We start from the raw sequence: 14,975 nt of genomic DNA on the forward strand, positions 1-14,975 counted from the left end.
TAGAGACGCCTGGAAAATGGGCGACGAGTAATCCAAGATCGAGTTGAATGGATCTTAAAACAGCATGACGACGCCGACGAGGAACGTACAACCAGCCCACAGTGGGGAATCGCTGGCCAGCAGCCAAAAAATGAAAGTTCATTTCGACTCTCCGTTGTATTTTTCCTGTGATTCTATACTATTGAAGTGTTCAAATCCAAAATTTTAGATCAATATGACAAAATTTGAATTTTCTATGAATCTTGAAAGTATGCTATCTCAGCATGTTTTAGCGTTTTTTTGAAAAATAACCCAACATTTCAAAACATGCTAGAGGTCTAATGGTAGCTCGGATTTCAACGGTGTCTAAGGAAAAGTTCTTCATAAAATAGTGCTGAATAAAGCCCATTAATTGAGTATGCAGTAATTTTATCATAGTATGCCACAATTTTAGTTTTCATTAAAAAAGTGCCATATTTTCGCGTAAAACACACTTAAAAGTTTTGAAGCCAAGGTTCGCCACTATTGACACTACCGGTAAAAGTTAGCGTAAAATATGAGCTTTCAAATGGATATAGTCTCGTTTAGCGCAGAGTAGCGCAGAGCACAGATGTTACGCTTGTAAGGCTACTATATCAGAATTCAACAATATAGATAAAATGCACTCAAAGTAAACGTAGGATATCTTAATTATGGGATATCTCCTTTACATGACTGGATAAGCTGCTTCGAATGTATGATCCGTATTGCATATTGACTAGATTTTAGAGGTTGGAGGAAATCTGAAGGATACAGCGATAGTAATGACGGAAATACAGCTCGAAGATCTTGTGCCAATCCTGGTATTAGTTCTAAAATCACGGGTATAGATATGACATTAATTAAAAGGTTGAGAAATTTTCTTACAGCAAGTTCTTGAACACATTATTTCAGAAAAATTCGAAACTTATTGTTTGTATACCAAAAACCTTTATGTCAGAGTATAGTCCTCATATAATACGCCCACTGCAATGCAAAGAATTTAAATTCGCGGTCATAAATGAATCTAGACAACTATATTGCTGATAGGACGAATGACAGAAGAAGCACAAAAATAAGTTTTTTTTGTTTAATTATAGTCACTTTAACAACTCGGGTCATTCGTGACTTCTGCGGGGTTAGGAATTGAACCACGGTCCTCGGTGTGAGAGGCGTGAATGCCAGCCACTACACCGGTATTGACCCTCACGAAAATATGGTTATTGCCTTATGCTAAAAATAGTGATAAAAATACAAGACAATATTTTACATGCAAAAATGAGTGTGAAAATACAAATCGTGATAGAATTATTTGTCTTCTTATTTCTCCGGATAAAGCTTATAGCTTCTTCGAAACGAAAAAATGTAATTAGAAAAATCTTTCTGAGAACGCTATATTACTATTGAAGACGAAACGTGAAACAAGTGATTCTGCAGAAGGAGAAGAAGAAGCAGAAGAAGAAGAAGAAGAAAAAGAAGAAGAAGAAGAAAAAGAAGATAAAGATAAAGAAGATTAAGAAAACAAATAAGGGGAAAAGTTTTGATTTTTTGATTAATATTAACTTATATGGATTTTGTGTTGATTATTAAAGCACATACTTGCTTTGTATTGTTTTATATAATGTTTTATCATATAAAAATCCATCTGCAATAGTTTTCCAAATGACCCTCATTTCTTATACGTCATTATACTTAAAAAATACTTGAAAAATAGTTGAAAATTCTCCCTAACACAAAAAATATACATTCTAATGCAAAATAAACCTGAAATTCGGACTCAGCACCCCAAAATTACTTAAGAACCACATATTATCCTTGATTTAAAGAGATTTTTTTGCCTGGCCAGCATTTGTATGGAGTCGCCCCACTGTGCAGCCCCGTACATTTTTCTGTGCTCTATAAAATTTCAAGCCTAAAAATGCAGAAAAAAATTTCTTTTTTCACAAGAACATTCTGATGACCACTACAAAACTATCTTTCGAACACGAGGCCGCGGTTTTTATAACCTCTGGAAGAGTCAGGCCATAAGCTAAGGTAGGTGTTTTATGTTCTACTGAAAACAGCAATACTTTTCGCAATTTGACGGCAACCGTCATAATCGAATGAAGCTTTTCGCTTTGTTCGACAAAGCTTTAAAGCATAAAACTTGCTGCATAAAAAAACTAAATCACCTAGACAGCTTTATGAGCTTGAAAATATATAGCCGTGAGCAGAAAAGGTAAAGTTTTACTGTCAATTGATTCACAGCGACCATAGTAAAATAGTCGATAGAATATATAACAAATTTTCAGCAGTTTCCGTAGTTGTGCAGCATATGCGCATAAAATTTAATCATGAGTATTCCTACACCGCCCAGCACCGAAATCCTATCAGCACCACCCAGCCGAGATTCAAACATACGATGATTGGCTTGTTAGGTCAGCATCGTACCTCGTAACTAACTGGGCGGATAGATCAGGTCTTTACAGTTTAAGTTTGACGTATTTTTCTGCTATAAATTCTTCTTAAAAGAAAAAGCTTTTTTCATCGTTTGTTAAAAAGCATACTTTTGTCAAACAGATTATATCCAAATCTTTGAAACATGACCAATAAAAAAAGTTTTCTCTGAACAAATAAAATCAATGTGTATAATATATTTTGTGTAACAAAAATTTAATTCTCAATAACTTTTTGAAAATTTTCTGAGACAATTTTTACGAGCAACGAAGAAACTTGCTTTTATTGGAAAGCCCTTGTAGGAAACCTCTTGTATACAGCTGGTGACTTCTGAGAAAAGACTCTAAAAACTTATTTTAAGACGTCGTTTTGAAGATACTAGCAAAGTTAAATTTTAACACTGAATTATAGAAATCAATGTAAAAAAATTAATGGAAATCAGTACAATATGTAATTTAAGCCGGTGCAAATAATGTTTTACACTTTTTGCATAACTTATTGAAACAAGTGTTGACGGAACAATATTTTTTATTCTTATCGCGTGAATGGTTCAAACCTATTGTATGTTTAAGATTAATCGAAATGATATGATTTCTCGCTGAGGAAATACATGACTTTCGCAGCTTATAGTTATGGCTGTCTGACTGGCTGCCGTTTGATGAGACAAAACACACCAATGCTTCTCTGCAACGGCATAATCAACGTAAAACATTAACTTTTAAACCTGTTTTAAATACAAAACATAAACAAAATATGGTTTAAAAAGATGTTTTCATACAAAACAATTTACAAATAGACCGTAATCATATGTGATTCCAGGCAAAAATAGGAATTCACAGCTGAAACAACAAAAAAGAAAATAAGCACCACTAAACGCACCCCGCACGGTCTGACCAAGCAGCCAACCCTATTTTCATCTCGGCACACTTTTATCCACACGATCATGTGCTGAAGCAGTGTGATTAACCGTTCAAGGAATGAATGGTAGTCAATCGTGGCTTGTTTTCACTGGAACAATCGTTCGTTCAGCAGCAGCAGCAGAATAATGTAGGTACCCATGAATGCATCGAACTCGCACACCAGTACCTAACACACCGGTGAATTGCGATGACGTTAAGGTACTGTGCAGCAATCTCCGGTAGGTACACGAAGTGTGCGCTTGATTGTAGTCGTCTGTCAGCGCACTCAGCGTTCGATGCATGCAGCAGCCAGGCGCAACCGAAGCGGGCCGAGTTTATCCATCAGAAGATGCGATTTCCATCATCACCGTTGTTCACGTAGAAGCGAGCTGAGATCGTAAACCTTGAAACACCACTCGGGTGTTTATCGGTGTTTGATCCGTCTGGACAGCCACCGATGGTGGTGTGAATTGGAGAAAGGCTGCCTTGTGCAACTCGAACTCGAATTCGAACAAAATAGATGACTAATTTGTCCCTGTACTGTACGGCAGATACGTACGTACATGTTTCGAAACATGCGATGACTAACTGAACTGATGATGAGACAATATTATTGCCTCATTTGCAAACGTCAACAAAACCTTATTGGGTAATATCTTTCGAAGTTTAGTCAATTATGAAACAAAATTGCGGAAATTAACTTTTATGTGATCGTTTTTTTCTGAACTTTTTTCCGGGAAAGATGACACTGCGTAACATGCTAAAACATTTGTTTACACTCTCTAATCAGTCTAAACAGAGTATAAAACGCTAACCAAGATATTCAAGCTAAAACAAGATAACAAGCTGTGTTCTGAGAATTCTTCATTTGTATTATGATTTTACCTGAAATTAATTCGAATGACGATTATCGCTGTAAACCTATAGATGTAGCTACCGAATGAAGGCAATTATCTGAAGCAATTAATCTGATGCGATAGATGTTCTAAGCGTGTATGGCGTGTAGCTTAAATTAATGACTGAAAAAAATGAGCGAGAAAAAAAAATAAACAACCGCGGGCGACAATCAAACAACGTGCAAACAACCGACGGCCAATTTCGTACGGACAGACAGACAGCCAACACGCTGATTTAATTTATTTATCGACTAACTGATTGCTGTAGGCCAACACAAGCCAAAGGAGCTGAATTTGAATTGAAAATCTGCAACAAATGTTAAATCGAAGTTGTATTTATTTTATAATAACGTGCTGTAAAATATTAATTATTTTAATCAACTGGTCGTTGAGAATATTCTCATAAAAGGTTTAACCTTTCAACAACTAATGATTCATTTGTGTGTTTATGGGAAATAAAAATGAACAATCTATTTAACCAGTTCGTATCATTATAGAGTTTGCAGATGATAAATCGATAAAAAAATAAAATATTTTTCTCTCTCAGGAATCTGGAACAAACTTCGTCTATGAGCATTGGGTATATTATTAGCGGAAAATTTGTTAATTGAAGTGTAGTAAAAAAGTTTTAAAATTATACAAACTTCGATCCGTCTTAATCATATAAAAGAAGCAGAACAGATCATATCGTGAACATAATAAGTAACCTAAAACAATTGGTTCGTTTAAGAATTTTTATTGGAAAAAACCATCTTCATATGTCTTATTATCGTTAAAAATATTTATTCAATGAGCTTATATATCAGCTTCAGCAAAGACCTCGATACGTCGCATGGAGCGTACACACCCAATAAGCAATTCATCGCAATAGCCGCTTACTAAACCTTTATACAGGGTGATAGGTAGCTTAGTGCAGTAATTTCAGGGGGTGATGGAGGATCACATGTAACAAAAAAAAATCCTTCTACGCAAATGACCAAAGCTAGCTAGCACAATGCGGTTACTTTCATTCGGAAGCTGAGAAAATTTTGTACTGAAAATTGCTTTTAAGCCTCCTACTTCAAGAGATTCAGTAACTTTTTAGAAGCAAAAAGTTTAAAATTAAGTGTTTCTCGAATTTCTCCTAAAAATGTGTGATAAAACTGATAAAACTTTTTTACCAATTTAAAGCTCGAGTACCGTTCTACAATTCGTTTTTTGGCGTGAAACGTCTATCTTCTTTAGTTTCGATGCAATCTCATTTTAAACATATGGTTTTGGGTGTTGAATTAGTATCTGAAAACTGCTTGAACTCATACATCACGCATAGCATACCAGATCAACGCGTGCAACGGTCACGTGTAGACGCATATGGAATGCAGTTTCGAAACTGATTTCTCGGGTCTCTACGGGAAGTTTCTGAAAACGATTGCAGTATAAAAATGTATTCTACGGAAGGACTCGCGGAGATTCATCTTTGTTTTGGCTTCGCTAATTGTGTAGCAACCAGCAGGAGTATGGTTGTAGATTTTCTGATCGTCGGCTACCTAATGCAAGTAAGTGAACACATATCCAGAAGTGTTCATTGTTGTTGCACAATGATTTTAATTCAGAGACGTCTATGACAACCCATCGTAGCTTCCGAGAAGGAACGTTGTTTTCAACGAGATTTCGAGGGAAGCCTCCGCCTCATCAGGAAGTGGCGTCAGCGATTGACCATAAAATTTTGCGGATCGTGGGAAATGATTTCAAGACAAGCACAAGGCAAATTACGGCACAATCCCTTGTCACCATGGAGGTATGGAACGTGCTGAACCTGGTAAAATGCATCCTTTCCAAACTACAGGATCAAGAGCCGCTGCCAGCGAATAAACCTAAGCGGCTTAAGTTTTGCAAGATTATGCAAGCAAAAGTGGAGGCGAACCCTCAATTTATGAAAAACATTGTTGTTGTTGTTCATACGTGACCAAGGTTAGTCAAGAGAGGTTTCCTGATCACTCGATAGGTTCGCTCATTAGTTTGCGAAACACATTTTTTCCGTGATCTCGACCAGTGGTAAGCACGATCCTTTGAGAATCAAACTGGTATGAGGACCTTGTCTAACAGATAGCCGTCAGCTATTCTGTAGTCTAATATTAAGTTTTGTTACGCTCTTCTAATTCTATCATTCTCTACACAATTCATTTGATTTTTCAATTTCCATATCAAGCTCTTCCCCAAGTATTTTTTCTTTCAGTGTGTAATGTCGACGTAAAATCAAAATTTGGTTGTATTGAACTAATTTTGTTTTAATGTTTAATATTTAAAGGTTAAATGTCTATTATGCCGCTTATGGATCCGCTATCGAACAACGGGGCAACTAAACTATGCCTTTGAGGACCATAATTAGTATTTCACTTCGAACCCCGTAGTTCGCACGTCATTTATTTTACTCGGTGTGCCACAAATGGGCTTGGTGAATGACTAGATAATGCGAACACAGACCTTAGCCTTAGCCACTTAATGGGTTATTAATATCAAGGTTAAGGTTAAGAATAGCAGCCCTACTGCGATGCACGCACACGATGTCAAATAGATTTATAACTGCAGAACACTTCAAGCAATATGTGGTTGATGTGCTTGTTCAATGAGATCGCTGAACCAACGCTATTGTCGGGTCGAACCTTTTATTTGTCAGCTTCGTAGCTAAATAAAATGGAACCGAATTTGTTACCGAATTTGTGTGTTGTTTGTTGCTGAATTTTGTTACCTGTCCTATGAACAGAATGACGACGACGAAAAGAAAGCATTCTACGCGAGGTTGGAGGTAACGTACAGTAACTGCTCGTTACGGGACAGCAAGATCGTAATCGAGGACGTTAACGCCCAGGTCGGTAGGGAAGAAATGTATAGACCGGTGATGTGACCCCATAGTCTGCACACCGATATGAACAATAACGGCCAACGAGTTATAAACTTCGCAGTTCCTAGAGGTCAGGTGATCCAAAACACCTTTTTCCTACTTAAAGATATCCACAGAGCCACTTGGAGATCACCTGAACAACGTACCGGATTGACTACGTTCTTATAGAGGGCCGATTCCTCTCTAACATCACTCTGGCCATCACATCACATACTGACTCTGACCATCACCTAGAAGCAGCATATGTGCGCTCGAAACTATCAACCGTATACCAGACACGTCAAAGCCGTCCTCCTCAGCTGAACGTCAAGCAGCTAGATAACCCGCAGTCTGCCGAGAACTGTGCACGAATACTGGATGAGGCACAACCTTCTTCCGAGGAGTTAGGTGCTTCAAATCTCGAGGACAGTTGGGGTAGAATACGCTCGACCATTGGAGAGGTCTAGCGCCCCGAAGAATACAAAATGATTGGTTTTATGGGGAATACCAACAAGCAGTGGAGAGAAAGACAACTGGTTGGAAAAATTATCTGAGCATTACTACTAGAAGTTAACCTAGGAGTGTCCATGGAAGATCTCCAAGAAGTCAAACGAGAAATCGCCTTGCTGAAGATTAACAAAGTCACCGGTAAGGAAGGACCGCCCACCGACAGAACTTTATAAACATAGCCGAGAAACGTTGGCAACGGCTCTACACTGGCAATTTCAAAGACTACAGAACTCAAGACTGGGCATAGTAGATGGCTCGTATCTACATAGCAAAGGACGATACTACAAACGCCATCTCTTGTCTCAAAAGAGTTACTATTGCTTAGCGTTAATGATCGCAACCATCTGAAAGAATGTATGCGTGTGATGTTGATGTACGACGATATCCAATGATATCGGCGTGGTAGTGAAGTTAGACTGACGGCACATACACAAAGAAAATGTTGCCACCGTCATCCGTAGAGATTTGACAGAATTCCCAGTCTTGAGTTCTGTAGTCTTCGGTGATTTCCAACATTTGGGAGGATAAGAAGCTACCGGAGGAATGGATAAAAGGAGTGATTTTTCTTATCTACGCTGCTGCAACTATCGCGGCATAACGCTGGTAAACGCCACGTATAAGGTACTTTCTGAAAACTTGTTACGCCGACTGTCACCGGTACACTATGGGCCAGAAATTAAAATTTCGGGACAAATATATTTGCGGTTAAACGGCATGTCTCAGCTCAATGTGGTCTTCAGAAACTTTTTGAATGAAAAAATGATGTATCTTTTGAAGGGGTCGTCCAATATTTAGATGTTACTTTAACAACAATTTAAGTAATAACTTTTTGAGTAAATTTTTTTTAACCTTTTTGGTTTCCAAATTTTAAAGATAAACCAATTTCAAGTATTTTTTCTGAAGATATCGAACTTCTACCTTTTACCCATTTTCAGCATAATAGCATGTTTATAAATGACCACAAAACGAGCACAAAACTTCCTGTCTTAATACATTTTTTAGATGAACTATCGAACATTTTCAGTTCAATTACATAATATTTATACCAGTAAAGCTTTAAAATAAAACCGAAAAAGACTAAACCTAGGGGCCCCAAAAAAAAGAAGCCCACATGCACAGCTTGTGAGGGAACAAACAGTTTGGTCACATTTTGGTTACACCTAAACGATGTTAATTGAATTTGGAAAGTCTAATTTGATATAATTAAGTAAATCTGCAACTGAAATTGAAACAATGAAGTGTTGTGGTTATTAAAACGTAACTATCTCTTATGAGTAGCTCTACCGAATTGGGCATGGTAGAACAAACAGATCATAATCGTATTTTCGAGCTATTAAACAATGACTAATCCTAAATTACGTCCCGCGAGAATTGGATACAACGACATATTCAACTACATTTCTTTACAATAATGCTTTACAGCGTAATTGCTCACGATCTGTGTTTCATATAAATTATAAAGTTGCCCGTTGTGATCTGATTTTGTTACGCTATTGTTGAATGAACCCTTCGTACAAATATTGTTTTTGATTGCTTCTTGCAATGCTTTAACATTGCTGTATATTAACTTACACAATTTACTATTATTTTATGCTTTTTAATCAAATTTGAATATAGGTCCCACTTGCCCCGGTAAATGGGGCAAGTGGGACCTATCGCCATAATTTTGAAAATTCTCCTCCAGATTCATTTCATGTAAATTGATAGGCCTTTTAAGTAATTAATCCTTCGAAGTGATACCGCTGAAGAGTTTCTCTGCTAAAAGAATTTTGAAATAATCATAGGTATAGAAAACACAGTGGAATAAACCCAAACTATGCATTTTTTAGGTCCCACTTGCCCCGGTGTACCTTAACTGTTTTTAGGTTAAAAGCCGTCTGATGAAAAATTTGTATTTTTTCAAGGGTGGTGTCTTCGGAGAAGTAAAATAATAAAATATAGCGCATCTTCCTGCACTATTAGGGTGACCATCAATTCACCTATTAGGGTGATATAAACTTTTGTTTTCTTAAATAAGGCCATTACAAATATTTTATAAAGTTTTTGTCCTTCCGGTGTTCGGCCACTGAAGGGGGGGGCGAAAAAAAAAAGTGAATTTTTAATTCGAGCAAAAAAAACATGGATTTTAAGAATTTTTATTTAAGGTTTAAACGTGAAAACCGAATCTAGTCTTGCTTATTATATATACGTTATTATTTTCTATGCAAAAAAAATACGAAAAAAGACAAAAACGAAGGAACATTTTTTTGGACGATTTTCGGAAATTCCATTGTTCGAATTTCCATTTCTATTTCGTGCTAGAAGCGTTAATTCAATTCGGAGACTCATTTTTCGAGTTTTTCAGACTGTAGAGCCCACAGACAATTGATTTAATAAAAAGATATTTCACTCATATCCTACAAATTATTTTTTTGCCCCCCGATTTTTCAAGCCAATTTCCAAGGGGGGGGGGGGGTGACAAAAACTTTAAATATGATTTGCAATGGCCTAACTGAAAAAAAAAATTTTTTTCTACAAAAGTTGCAGAACATACTAAAATAAGCAACATTGCTGAATAAAGTAACTATCTAACGGTTGCGAAATATAATGATGTATTAAAAAAGAGCGCTCAAAAATCAATTACACTCAATAACTTTGAACACGATTATTTTATTGCTCTCAAATGTTCTACAAAGTTATTCAGTATGTTGAAATTCATATTTTCTGTGAAGACTGTTTGACGCTAGGACGCATATTCATTAAGTTATAAAATGTATGAAAAAAAATCTTCAATATTCCCAGGTATTCCCAGCCATGGTATTCCCAGGTATACACACATTTGGGCAGATAGCTTCAACAATTCCCTACAAATTGGTATGCAAACTAATTGCAGATACTTGCAGATGGCTAAGATATTCGGATTTTTCATCAGACGGTTTTTAACCTAAAATCAGTTACATCTTATTAAGTAATGCATATTAAGCAAAACAGTCTTCAGCAAAAATATTCCTCTTTTGTGTGCAAAATATTTTCTAGAGCATCATATTGAGCTGTCTGTTGAAATAAACATGTTACAAGAAGAAATGTGATTTGAGAGGTCGTTTATAAACAAAGGTCTATTGCTGAAAATGGGTAAAAGGTAGAAGTTTCATATCTTCAGAAAAATTACCTGAAATTAGTTTATCTTTAATATTTTGAAACAGAAAAGCGGAAAAAATGTTTACTCAAAAAGTTGTTACTTAAATTGTTGTTTAAGTAACGCTTAAATATTGGACGACCCCTTCAAAATATGCATCAATTTTTTATTCAAAAAGTCGCCGAAGACCACATTGAGCTGAAACATGCCGTTTAACCGCAAATATTTTTGTCCCGAAATTTTAATTGCTGGCCCATAGTGCGGTAGCACAAGGTTTCGTAGGAAATTTTCAGGCGGGCTTCATGGGGGCTCGCCCCACTACGGACCAAATTTTCACCATCCGACAGATCTTACAGAAATGTCGGGAGTACAACGTGCCCACGAATAACATTTTTATTAATTGCAAAGCAGCATACGATACAGTCAATCGAGACCTGAAAGAAAAACCAGTTCTGAGACACAGATGGGTTGTTTTCGTTTTCTTCTTCGAACACGGTTTTCCGGATAAACTGAAGCGACTAATCTGAACTACATTGAATCGAATGATATATTTCGGGCAAATCTCGAGGACATTCTCGAGTTCCTTTGAGACACGGTGAGGGTAGAGACAAGGTGATGGCGTAGCCTGCATGCTATTAAACATTGCTCTTGAGGGGGCGATCCGACGACTGAGCTTCGAAACGAGAGTCACGATCTTCACCACCAATTCCTAAACTTTGCAGATGACTTTGATATCATAACCAGGAACTTTGCGACGGCGGAGCGGAGTTTAGGGGGGGTTGGGCTTAAAATAAATGCGTCGAAGACCAAGCCGATAATGTACAAAACCTTTATCAGACCGGTAGTTTTTTGGGGAAGCTGTAACGCTGCTCACAGAGGACATAATCACTCTTGCCGGGTTCGAGCGGAGAGTGCTGCGGACAATATTTGCCGGAGTACAAACTCAAAACACCGACTCGGGGGTGTATGAATCATGTGCTACAGGCATTGCTTGGAGAGATTCCCATCGCACATCTGGCGAAAGTGGGCCGCACATGTCGTAAAGATGTCGGATAGTACGACGAAAATAGCTTCAACAACCCCACCTGCCAGGAACAGAGGGGCTCAACGTGCAATATGACTCGCCCCGGGTCGAAAGTGATTTGCAACTTCTGAGATGACTGGGAAATTGGCGACGAGTGGTCCAAGATCGAATTGAATAGAGACGACTGTCCGAAACAGGACGAGCCACCCCGGCTCTATGTTGCTGCTACTGATGATGATGATGGTGTCACAAATGGGCGGTGATTGGGAGCGAATGGTCCGCTCAATGAAGACAGCAAATGGGACATTTGCTCCACATTAGAAGCACAACGACGGTCAGATGAAACAAATTCTGAAAACGGTAATTATTGAAGCGGAAACGACCATTGAGTTTTATTTCGTTAGAATCAGCGAATCAAGAATCTTTGGCCCATAAGCTGATATTTAAGCTTATTTTTGGAAGTAAAATATTTTGTGTTGCCAAAAACGGATACTTTTGTTGCCAAAATCGAGGCATGCCAAAATCGAACCATGCCAAATTCGAAATCCCACTGTATTTGAACACGATAAATGACTTGAAATCTGTAAAAAAAGAAAGCAGCGGATGCTGTTAAAACTTTATGTAAAACTTTGGGAAATTACTTGAAGGGCAGGAGGGAACAATTAACCCAGATTTGGTTGAAACCGCTGACGGTCGATTGCAATTTTTCCGATTTTCTTGGTCACTTGAGATGGAATAACCCAAATGTCACTCAGCTACGATTGTCGTGCGAATCTAACTATTCTGCAGTTTAAGCAATTAGAATTGTAATACATATTATTAACCTGATGAAAAAGCATAGAAAAATCTATGTACAGTAATATTCCGATTTTGTCAGCTTTCGATTTTGTCTATCCCCGATTTTGTCTACCCCCGATTTAAACAGCTTTTTATCCCGATTTTTTCAGCCTATAAATTTTGCGTAACTTTTGTGCTTTTAAACATGTTTATAATGCTTTTCAGCCTGCTTGAACCTAATCTGATTCTCTGGGGAGAGATTTTGAACAAAATGATGTCTTCTGGCGAGTTATTCGGGGTCAAAATTAGGATATTTTAATAGTAAAAGATCTATAGTTCCTAAACAAGCAAAGATAGAGGTATACTATATTAAGCAATGTTGTGTATTTTTACTATTTGTACAACTTTGTAAAACAGGAAAAATTCATACAACTACAAAAACAGCTAAAATAGACTAATTTTAACGATTTTTCATTAATGAGAAATAGGATTTTTCTATCTATGCTGAAGAGCCGTCAGCAAAATTTCTTGTAATAATATGCTGTAAAACTTTGCAGAACACATCAATGAGTTATATTGAAACTGAAGAAAAATAAATTTTTTATTGCACTTTTAGGGGGATCAATCAAAATTTGAATGTGCAATCAAAAACAGAGCGACCAACTCTCGGAACTCATTGGATCTAGATTGTTTATTGGAAAATTAGTCCAAAACATTTCCGCTTAATCAAGTTATCGCTCAACTGTTGTCTGTGTGGTTCGACTCCGTTGGCATAGCAATAGATCTTCCAAACAGCGCCGCACCCGGCACACATTGTTACTGTGCACTTGGGTACTACTGCACTCATCCGTCTGTGGAACAACAAAATCGCACAAAATAATCGACCCACCAACCACCACCTTAAGGTTAATGAACTTTTGACAGCAGTCGTCTGACGCAGCAGCCGCGCAGCGGAGCTGCTGTGGGTGATGGATGATGAGCTTCGAAAATTAATTCAATCAGCATTTTTGAAAAACAGAAAAAAAATTAAACCATAAAGAAGGCCTGCTGACGGCATTCACCACACTACTCCCCGGGGGGAATTTTCGGCACACAGCAGCAGCAAATAGATGAAGAGCTCGGTTTCCACTTCCCAGAAGCTTTCATCCCAATTTCGGAGAATTGACCCTTGTTTTGCTGTTTGTGCTGTGTTGCGCGTAGAGTTTTTGCTTGATGTGGCGAATGTGGAAGAACTTGAATTCTAGAGAATTTTTGCTTACCGTTTCCTGGGACATTGTGAAGCTGCTGGTCCCTCGGTGACGTGGATTACTCAGATATAGGAATATTTTTTCCGACAATACAAACGTTAATGCGTCCAAGAACGCAGCGACTGCAGGAACTTTTCGACACTCTAATCTTACGTACTATATATGACACCTGACCTCGGTTTGGGTCACACACGATTTCAGCGTAAAAATTCTTTTTCGTCTGAACACTGGCACTCAACTGATAAGACTACGGAAGCTTTTAATCAATAGTAAACATCAGCACTTTTTGCAGCAACACAAAACAAATAACAACAAATTGCGCACGCCTACCGAACGCGAACCACTGTCGAGTGTCACACCGAAATTCAACAAAGTTTATAAATTCCTTCACTCAACTCAACGAGCCACAAACCAAAACAGTGTGCTAAGCAAAAAAACGAGCTCTACGCATTGGCGTTTCACATTGGATTCTGCCACTGCCACTGCCACTGTTTTCTCAGTACAAAACTTCGTATTTCCAAATCAATGCTAGCCTCGTCGCAAATAACTGGACTTGAAGAATACGACTTCTAGATTCTGCAACGTGTTTCAACGTTTTTCAGGCTATAGATTTTACTCCGGAATGGTTTTCTTACACATTTACATAAAATTCTTTTATATCTCGTGGCTTCACTTTCCAAAAGGTTTCAAAAAGAACGAAACTACTTTACTCTGCTGATCCCCACACTCAACGAAAACGAACATCAACGAACGCAGGCAAGCGGTTAACAAAACACTGGAGTGCATGCACATACGGAGCTAACGAATATCGCACAAACACCACCGTGCTGCGTAATGTGGTATGCGATTCACGATGGTAGCCGTTAGCTTGAGTGAGAAAGCGTAGGCCAAAACTGTAGAATAGAACGAAATAAACAATCGAAAGAACGTTCGTACTCGTCGTACGTATGTGTGAAAGAAAAACAAAACACAGCTGCAAAGGCAACAACGAGACGAAGAAGATTTCGAGCGAATATGGCGAAATATCCGTCGGTTTGACAGCGCAGCTGCTGTTCTGTCATCGTAAACGCGACCAAAACGGGGGGCTTATGACTTTGACTTTTACTGTTTCGTTTCTCGGCAAGTATAGGGTATACTTGCCATTACCGGTCAATTTCAAGGGTCATTCCAGAACAGTTGCTTTTCGGGAATGAAATTTTCACAGCATGTCAATA

At 37.9% G+C, this 14,975-nt stretch overlaps 1 protein-coding gene across 1 annotated transcript in view; it reads right to left on the reverse strand.

The window, feature by feature from the left end:
- The window catches only part of LOC128741174 (tyrosine-protein phosphatase non-receptor type 9), a 128,552-nt gene extending 114,057 nt beyond the window's left edge, over window positions 1-14,495 (reverse strand). Inside the window, exon 1 of the mRNA XM_053836792.1 lies at window positions 13,774-14,495. Within this exon, the coding sequence (XP_053692767.1) occupies window positions 13,774-13,788 (15 nt within the window). The 5' untranslated portion in view covers window positions 13,789-14,495. The remainder of the gene's footprint in view (window positions 1-13,773) is intronic.
- Between the last annotated feature and the right edge of the window lie 480 nt (window positions 14,496-14,975).

Source organism: Sabethes cyaneus, chromosome 3 (genome assembly GCF_943734655.1).
Source record: "Sabethes cyaneus chromosome 3, idSabCyanKW18_F2, whole genome shotgun sequence".
Lineage (NCBI taxonomy): Eukaryota > Metazoa > Arthropoda > Insecta > Diptera > Culicidae > Sabethes > Sabethes cyaneus.